The sequence below is a fragment of the Phoenix dactylifera genome, chromosome 10, assembly GCF_051530095.1.
Source record: "Phoenix dactylifera cultivar Ajwa chromosome 10, Ajwa_hap1_PhDact_Kaust_v1.1, whole genome shotgun sequence".
Classification (NCBI taxonomy): Eukaryota; Viridiplantae; Streptophyta; class Magnoliopsida; order Arecales; family Arecaceae; genus Phoenix; species Phoenix dactylifera.
The window spans coordinates 23,000,327-23,010,153 of record NC_143199.1 but is presented as its reverse complement, the minus strand read 5'-3'; the positions used below and the strand labels follow the sequence as shown (position 1 = coordinate 23,010,153).

Here is a 9,827-nt window from a genome sequence, read left to right as displayed (position 1 = left end):
CAGTGTGTTTTTAACCATGCATGCGATTTCTATTCTAGTAATTGATTGTGGTTACCTGTATCTTTTTGCCACTGCACACCATTGAAAATGACACCTGAGTAACCTATATTTATCCCTACCTGCAATTTACCCTTACAAAGTTTAGGTTGAAATCAAAAGTGGGTTGGAGGCACTTGAAGCTGATGAATAATCATGAGGGCTTAATATTATGTATTAACTACATTGGATTTTATTCATTGTTTCAACAATGATAAAATGATTATGATTATGATGTGTGTGATATGAGGTGGGAAAGTGAGAGGAGAAGCGTAAGAGGATAGTAAACTAGGTTTTCTATACCAATTTAAGTTTACTACTTATGGTTAGCTTGAGCGAGCTTCTGTAACATTAGATCCGAAATATAAATGCTTAGATGCTTGAAAATCATTGAAGACCGAGTGTAAATTGACAGGGAAGTCAGAATATTTCTGTCAAAAAATAGAGGAGTAAACAATTTAATAAAAGAATTGGCCTGTGAAAATTTGAAACTAAAAGGACAGTGATGGGGATGTTGAAAGAGGAGAGATAAACATTGAGAGAAAAAGAAATGTGTATGCACAAAATTATCTTGTTACATGCTTGAGTAAAAAATAAAAGAGAATGCTGTTCTTCTTAATGCAATTAATCCAGAATTTGAGATGAAACCCCTCATATGATAATAGTTTCATTTACTTTCTCTATTCTAATCCTCTTACCCAACTAGATAGGTTAGCTATTGTGTTAGGGCTTTAATGAGGAAAATATTCTGATATTCTACACGTTAGAAGAGGAAATTGTCTACCACAAGCTGCAACTACTACAATAGGAATTTGTTGAATAAGGATAGAGTTCACAAACACATCAAATAGATCTGGATCAAGATCGGCTTAAGGTCCAATCCATCGTTGCCAAGTACGGACTCAGATCCCTCTTTGCTTTCAAGCTTCCGTCAGGGAAGGGTGTCCCGATCCACTTCGGCCCTAGATATCATATATCTCTGCACCTTTATGGAGTTGAAGCCATAGTCTCCATCCATAGAGAGCTTAAGGTGAGTTCTTCTCCATAGGGTTTTCTTTTGAATCACTGATGAACGGTAGGTGTGTATATTTTCCAAGTAGTCCAATTTATTTGATGATCATTGATCTATACAAAGTACAGACCTTTTTCAAGATTTCCTTTACTTATATTGAAGTTTTTTGCTTCATTCTTTTTTATCAAAAATGAAGCCCCAGCTTGATGAAAGATTTATAGATTTCTTGAAATGCCTAGCATTTTTTCACAAAGGAGGAACCTCTACAATCTTTGAGAACAATTTAAGCTAATTGCTATGTTCTTGCTTTTAGGGATTGGATATATGAGTTTTTTTTTCTCATCGACTGATTTTTTTTTGCACTCAATATACTATTTTTTTTGGTTAGGATTCCATATTAAAACCTATTGCCAAGATCCTGATTGAGATGCTAGTCGCCCCTCATGTCTTCCCTCATGTCGAAAAACTTAGCTTGGCTTGATCTTTTGGGCCTCGGGCTAGGTTTGGGATTTAGTTGTGTATGTTTTGGGTTTTGAAAAAAAATATTTCAGGCTTGAGCTTGGCCAAAAGCCTAAAAAAATGTTGGGCCAAGCTTGGGCAAGGGCATGGTCCGACCCAATCTAATTCCCGCCTTAAGGAGGGCTAGGGGCACTCTCCCGTGCTCGATTACTAATACACAACTTTAGTCCAATATGCTCAAGTTTTGGGTAAAATTTGAATAAAGTTATGAATAACTACTTTCGATATGTAGTTAGTGCAATAGAAAAAATAGATGGAACTTGTGCAACTTTGTTAATATGATAGCTTTATACTCTTTTAGTTCATTGGATTCTAATAAGTTGTGGTATTAATTATTTATCTTTATACTAATTGTTAATTATTTGATAAACTAGGTATTTTGTTTGATGTGTTTTTGAACTTTATCCTTTACAAATTTGTGTTAGCGCAGGTTTTCAACATGCCAAAACGATGAGGCAAAAAAATCGAACCTCGATGAAGGAGGGCAATGTCATCCAAAATATAAAATCTTGTATGGAACCTGAAAAAATTAAAATGATACTGAATATGCAAAATAAAAAGACTATTTATTTTTCTCGCAATTTATTTATTATTATTTGAAACTTTTTATTTGGATGGATTTAGGGTGTTGTAGTCAATTACACGATTTACTTTTAATATTAAGAGCACATAGTAATATATAGCTATAGATTTTTTTTCCAAGCTATCTAAAATACTATTTTTCCCCATTGACTATTTCTTTATGTCTTCCCTGTGTTTTTTATATACCGGCATTGCACAAGATTCTCCAAAGGCCAGACCGGTTTGAGGTTTAAACAGCCGTCCGCGACCGAGAAAGCGGCGGTTCTCTCCACAATGGCGGCGGAAAAGGCAATCCTAGAGTTCCTCAAGGAGGGGGACGAGGTCCCCGACTCCCAACTCTTCGCCGCCTCCGTCGGAATCGACCACACAGAGCTCGAGAACGTCATCAAGAGCCTCCGCGGCTTCGAGATCATCGAGACCCAGGTCATCCCCCGTTCCTTCAAAACCCTAGCTTCATCGCCAAGCCCTGATCTAGGTTACGTCAGAAAATCCTAATGCTTCTCCGGATTTCATGCAGGATATCAAGAAGGAGAGCTTCGTTCTCACCGACGAGGGGAAATTATATGCTGTGGAGGGCTCCCCGGAGGTGCAGTTCTTCTTGGCCGTACCCCCTGAGGGAATTACTCGTGATGATCTTAAGGTATGGAGTTGTTCTGCTATTAACTCTCGATCTGAATGAAGTGAATTAGATTACTGTAAAGAAAGTTGCGATCTGTGGAACTCATTCGACTCAGTATAATGTTTCAGAAAAAATTGGGGGACAACATTTTCAACATAGGTCTCAGCTGGGCTATGAAGAACAAATGGGTGGAGATCAAAAAACAGCTAGTCTCCAGAAAGGTAGAAAACTCTCGACCTTATCTTCGGAATCTCAGCCATATGCGTGGAAGTAAGTTAGCTTTCTGAATTGCTTTGTGTGGAATTGGTATTCACAATGCTGATTGTATGTATTTAGGGAAATATTTTTAATTGCTATTGCAAAATGTACTTGAAAACTAAAGTTCATACTGCCACTCAAGATAGAAGGCTATGCAACTGTAGAAAAAAATGCCCATCCCACTATGACTACTGCACCCATGTGACGACAAATTCACATTGTTGAATTGATATTTTTATGTTTAAATTGTTGAAAATATACGAATGGATTAGGAGAGTTTAATATTTCAGTTTGTTTACTCTGCTTTCTACCATGCTTTTATATTGTCTGATGAAATGAGTTTTATATGCCCTCAAATCTGTGCTTTCATATTCAAAGTTTACTATATGTTGACATTTCCAGTTGTTCCAATCTTGTGTCCAAAACAAACCTTGAAAAGTGAAACAGATAGGCCTTACCAGAAAAGAAACCTTATGTTGAATGTTCTCTACTTGTTTGTTTCAATTATTGGTGGTTCTGCCAATCCAAATATCTGGTATAAGATTTTGGAGAGGCATTATTCTTGTTGTTAGGGCATTCGGTCTTTAGATATCTTGAGCATCAAACTTATGGGTTCATGAAGGTTCAACTCTTGTTAAATGCTTAAAACATGAAAATGTTGTTGTGGTTCAAAGAGATGCATTGGGAAGACTTCATGTTATCTCATTAACAAGAGCCATATTATATTTTTGTTCCATTACATGAGTCGCATGTTCTTCTTAATTAATTACATGACTTAATTTAAAAATATTTTATACTATTCATCTTAGTTCATTATATGAGTCACTTTAACTATATTTTATACTATGTGAATATAAAGCAACATGCCGCATTTATCTTAAAAAATCAAAATATGCTATAACTAAAATATTAAACAACCATTGCTCAAAGTCTTCATGTTGGGAATTTACCCAGCACTACCAAGTAACAGTGCATAAGTATGTAATTTTTGAATATTACCACCTGCATTTAAGTGTTAAAATAGAAAATATTCAAAGCTTTCTTAGCTTAGATGCCCTATAAGAATACTTTCTAAGTATGCTAGGTCTTGTTTGCAGATAATTATAGGTCTTGTTTGCTAGTCTTGTTTACCTAGACATATAGTTGGTCAAATTGCAAGTCAGGTGATGACATTCTGAAGATAAAGTGGAATGAGCCTTAATGCTGGCTTGCTCATGGTATAACTAGATAGATATTATTTTTGAACTTTTCTTAATTGTGTTTCTCAAGAATACATAATACTCATGTTTCTTTTTTTCTTCTTTTGCATGAATTCTTTTTGAATTAAGGGTAATTTATATATTGGTATGCTAAGACTATTATGTGGGTGCATTCTTCATTATATGATTCTTCAACTCATAGGCTTAGAACTTGTTTGTACTGAGCTCAGATATCATCAGATGTTGTTTAATGGTATATTGTTTTAATGGATATTTATTTTTTTATTGTTCTTGTAGGTTGAAAATGTGGAGGATAAAGTCAAAGATCTACTTAAAAAAATTGAAGATGGAGAGGTTACATGCTTATTTATCCCCCATGATTTATCTTTCATATCAATTGCATAGGCACACTTTCATAGCTGAGTATAATATTGCTACTTGTTTATGAGATATTTTTGATCTATAGAAAAGTTTGTTGTTGCAGTCATCTGCAGCACTCAAACAATATAGATATGCATTATTTATCATGATTTAACTCATCAGCTTTGCTAGTGTGCATGCTTTATTAATCTTATATATTTTTTTATTTATTACACGTGCGTAGTTTTGGTTTGTAACAAAAAATGTTGGAGTGGTTGTGTATAATGCTTGAATGATACTTCTAATTGCTTGTCGTGACCCTCCAATTATTTTGTGATCTCTTGGGTTGTCTCATGGGCAAAATGCCATCCTGCTTAGATGACATTACCATGTAACTTGGAGGTTGGTAATTGTTTGGAAAATCCATCAAATGCGTATAATTATAGGATATCATTTGTGCGTTGTTTGTAGATCCTGCAATATTCTTCTATTCAAAAAATTGTGCAATAAATAGGGTCAAACTAAACATGATGTTGTGGTTGTAGATGAGTTAAGATTGATGTGTGTTAAACTCTAGGAAACACAAGATGAGGAATGTTTATATTAAGGTGGCATAAAAGTCACATTCATTGAAGATAAAGTGATGAAGAGTTAATTAGTACAGGCATGTGCAACAAAATTTTGATTAGGCCTTGGTAAGGAGAGGAGCTCAAATTGGTGTCATAGCATCAAGAAAGAAAAAGGCTAACATGGATTGAAGGGCAAATAGTGCAGTCCAACATCATGATGCGAAGATCAAGAATGGGTTGCTGTTTTCCGATAGATTAAATGCATAAAGATAGATTAATACTTGCAGAGAAGTTTGATAATATGAGATGCAAGAAGATGGATGAAGACTTCTTTAGGCACCACAAAGTACTCGCAATTGGCAGGCCCTCCAAGAATTACTTGAAAATCTCCTTGTCTCTTTCTTCTTTCTTTCTTCCTTCTCTCAATCTCTCTCTTTAATGGGTGGCATCTTGAGACCTCTTGCTTGAGATCCTAACACGAGATATGAAAACCACACACTACTCAAACTCCGCACCCCCTATTTATAAGGGGTTGGCCATAGGGAGAAACCCTAGGCCATGTGGCTCCACTGTGGGAAACCCTAGGTAAGTGGAAGCCACTAAGGGATCCCACATGTGGATGGTCAGCTAGGATTAGCCCTAGGAATCGGCCACTTAGGAAAACCTAATCCGGGGTTCATTCTGGTCCATTAGACCTCCTAATTCGGTCTTGTTAGCCGCATGAACCAATTCCTATACCAAGGTCTTGGTTTGTCTGCTCAATTTGATTGAGCCTAAGTTCAGTGAGGACTCGAGGGAGAAAAAGATGAAGACTAATGGACACGTATGAGACCTCGAGATAAACTTGGATTTCTAATCTACCATGTCTCATGTTACTTGATGGACATGCCACAATCATAATGAAGCAAATCAGCCTCCCTATACATAAAAATATATGATTGTGCTGATTCTTGGTAGATATAATGAAGTAATGAACAGAAAAATCTCTCTTCGTGTACAATAACTTTTTCACCAATTCAATTCCTTCACCTTCCTTTATCTTCGATTGACTATTGGAAAAATAATAGTATTGTCAAACTGATAGCCAATCGATTTCATGGTCTATCAAAATCCTAGATCATATGTCAATCACCATCGAGAAGCAAGGCATGTGCAAAACCAATTTTGAATAAAATATTTTATTTATTTATAAAATATAAAAATGATTCTATTAAAATACTATCTAGAACTAGGACTCTTGTGTTTGATGTGTCTCTATTCTAGTATGGATAAATTAATATAGGTGGATTCCTCGTTGGACAATCTTTATCCGTACCCATTATGAGGAACAATAAACAAATGTGCTCCCTATCAAAGATAAATCCAGGGTATCATAATTGATATATGGGTTTGGCCCCAAATTTATCGAACCAAGATCATAGTGGGTGGTCGTGCCCTCATGTTAGGGGACCACTTGCATGCTATTTATACAAGATTGTCATCTCCAACTCCAGTAGTGGTTTTCAAGAGATGGACTCATCCTGTTGATTGTTCCACATGAAATATATCCACATGCTAGTACAAAGTCAACTACTTTAATGACTAGGAGAAAATAGCTATTCTAATCCATTATTGGACACTCTATACAAAGGCAGTTATATAAGTCTGATGCCTAACCTCACCTGCAGCTATGAATTATTTTCAAGTGTCTAGAATGACCCACTTATCAGGGGATGCACAACTGCCCACTGGGTCATTCTATCCATAAGCGACACTTGTAGACTCTTTTTTGGCTCTAAGGCTGGTGTGTGATACAACCCTAACTATTTACGATCATGCTAGGAGAGATGCCCATAAAATATCTCAAGAATGTTCATTATGCCAAATGGCTTTTAAGACATACCCTACTTCCAACAGCAATAACATTGGGGGTATCTTGATCTAGGAATGCTTTGGGAGTTCGGATTCATATTGACCCTGAATATTTGATGCAAGGCCTGATAATTTATTACTATGATTATTCTATTTGATAACTACAGAGTGGGTTGTCTAGTTAAATACATAAATAATAAATACCAATAAAGTGTACGTTGACTCCTATAATGCTTTCTTCTTGTTGTTCTCCTACTTGTATCAAAAACAAAGCAACAAAAATAGCAACTTGCATTTTTTGTTTAACATTAGCATTAGGAGCCACAAACGGAAAGTGTTACACTTCAGTATGAACTCATCTACTTTACCAATCCTAGTCTAGAGGAGTGACATGAAATAGGAAGAACATTAATAACAAATAATATATCCATGATTCAGAATGAGTAACCATAATAAAAAATAATGAATATGTTAAGTTCAAGTATGCCATTGCTTCATCATTTCTTCCTATCAATAATAAATTACCACTTAACATTGGCATTATTTCCATTGAGTTTCTTCAAAATGGTTATTACACGTCTCCTTACCAAGATCCTCTCTTCAACAATGTCTCCGTCTTTGTTTAACATTAATTTTGACTAAGTTATTGTTAATGCTTTATCTACACATAGTTTCAAACTTTCAACCTTTATTCTTCTCGAAGAAATCTGTTTCTAACATTTTTCTTCATGAATATATCACAATATTTTATCTTTACCATATTTGGCTTATTGCTGGCACCATTTCACTACCCAACTTGCCAAAGTAGACACCATTTTTATTTTTTCCTACTATTTTAAATATAAACATGTTTATTTTAACTGTAAACATGCATGTGCATTCCCCATCTATCATAGGTTTTAAACACCTTCCTTACTTTTAGGGATGTTTCTACGCATGCCAAATGCAATTGTTGTTCTTACATTTATGTTGTATGGACAAGTTTTATAGTTTGTAACAATTACACAAAATGCTTCCTGGTAGCATTTGCTTCTCTAATGTTGCAATGAGATTGAAGTGTCTTGACCATTTAATGACCAAATGATGTTATTTTATTTGCATTTTTTGTTACACACCTTTCTCTTTATTTGTATGTTCTGCATTTAGACCCTAACTGGTATTACCATTAGCAATGTGATCCCACATGTTACATTCATATTCACAACTTTTAAGTCCTAAATTCCAAGATTTGAAGCTTGGTTTCAGTCCCTTACGTGGAGTCTTGGTTCAGATATTTTTGGCTGTTTCGATAGTTTTGCTTTGAATTTCAGAGTTTCAGCCAAAAAAGGGAAAACATCTAAAAATAGATAAAAATTAGGAAAAAATAAAGAAAATGATTGAAGTTATTTTCCATCATTTGATTGTGATTTAAGTTATCTAGATTCATAAATTATACAGTTTGGATAGCTTCAGGCTGAAGTTAGACTATGGGTAAGTCATTTCCTATCATTTGATTGTGGTTTAGGTAGCTAGAATCATAATTTATCTAATTTGGCTAGTTTTAGTTTGAAATTAAACTATGTTGGATCTGCATTAAATACATCATATGAGTGTACCAATCTCTTAAGTAAAATACCAAATATCAATCAATCAAGGATATATTAACAAGACAAGTTAACAGGAGTGTAAAATAAATTAGGTTATCTATTCTACTATTGCAAGGTGAGTTATGCAGATAAAAGTGATCATCATCATCACAATATTTGGGGGTTGGAGGGGACTATTGATAGACATATGGACAAACATGGGATGGCTTCCCACCAATCAAAGAAGTTATGGAATATTTTATTTATTGTATACAAGAATATTATTATCGTAACATATATTGTACTAAATTGTTTAGAATAATATTTGTAAATTACCAAGAAAAGGGTCACTAAAAGCCTTGGACATCAAGAATTATAATTATTATATCCCTTTTTAACTCAAGGTAAAAAAGAAAAGCCACTGAAAATTTGTACTACATAGCTGATGTACTTAAGAAAACAAAGAAACGGGAAATATACGATAGAAAAAAAAAATCAAAAGAAAGCTTTAAAAAAAACTTCTACAGCTACTTGAAGATCAATTTCAGTTGAAACAGACTGAAACTGCCGACGCTAACCAAAATGCGAAACTAGGGGCCAATTTTGGTTCGATCTCGACCGAAACTGATCTCAGCTGAGACTTATAACCTCAGTAAATTCTACTCATCTAGCTTCATTTTATTATAAACATAATTGTCCATGAATGGTAACATTTGTTCTTTGGTGTAACTTCTGAATCATTTGATTGACCTTTTTCCATAAGTGGAAGTCATCTCATTGGGACACTTCATTGATATATTTAATATGCTATCTGCTTCCTTACAATCCCAGACTGGCATAAGCTCAAGAAACGAATCTTTGCGTAACTATTTATAACCATTATCGTTAATGATATTTCTACCATATTTTATAAATTTTTAAGGGTCTGCACCAACAACTCTCATTTTGTTCTGTTGAAATGTCTTCCATAAACCTATCCAATCTAATCACAATGATGAGATAAATAGTGAGCGAAAAATCTATTACTTTGTGATAAATTTATCTCTATTATATTATGGAGTCATAACGGAAGGATTTAGATTAATTTCCAAACATAATTATCAGCTGCTGTTTATTATTTTTACTACAGGGTCTTGGTATATGCCCTCGTAGCAACACATGATATGGGTGTTGTGCCGACTCCAATAGTGTACCATGTGTTGACATAGGGTTGTAATATACCCTACCATTCCGTATTGGCAAAGTACCAGTACAGGA

The 9,827-nt window shown here is 34.7% G+C and overlaps 1 protein-coding gene across 2 annotated transcripts in view; it reads left to right on the top strand.

Annotated features, from left to right (window-relative positions):
- Positions 1-796: 796 nt before the first annotated feature.
- The window catches only part of LOC103721574 (phenylalanyl-tRNA synthetase, putative / phenylalanine-tRNA ligase), a 29,009-nt gene continuing 19,978 nt past the window's right edge, over positions 797-9,827 (top strand). Inside the window, exons 1-5 of one of the 2 annotated variants that reach the window (XM_008811840.6) lie at positions 797-1,066; positions 2,350-2,572; positions 2,667-2,789; positions 2,897-2,989; positions 4,523-4,579. In XM_008811840.6, coding sequence (XP_008810062.3) covers positions 2,423-2,572; positions 2,667-2,789; positions 2,897-2,989; positions 4,523-4,579 — 423 coding nt within the window. In that variant the 5' untranslated portion in view covers positions 797-1,066; positions 2,350-2,422. Of the gene's footprint in view, positions 1,067-2,000; positions 2,079-2,349; positions 2,573-2,666; positions 2,790-2,896; positions 2,990-4,522; positions 4,580-9,827 lie in introns of those variants that run through there. The other variant, XM_088705540.2, reaches the window with a different exon arrangement.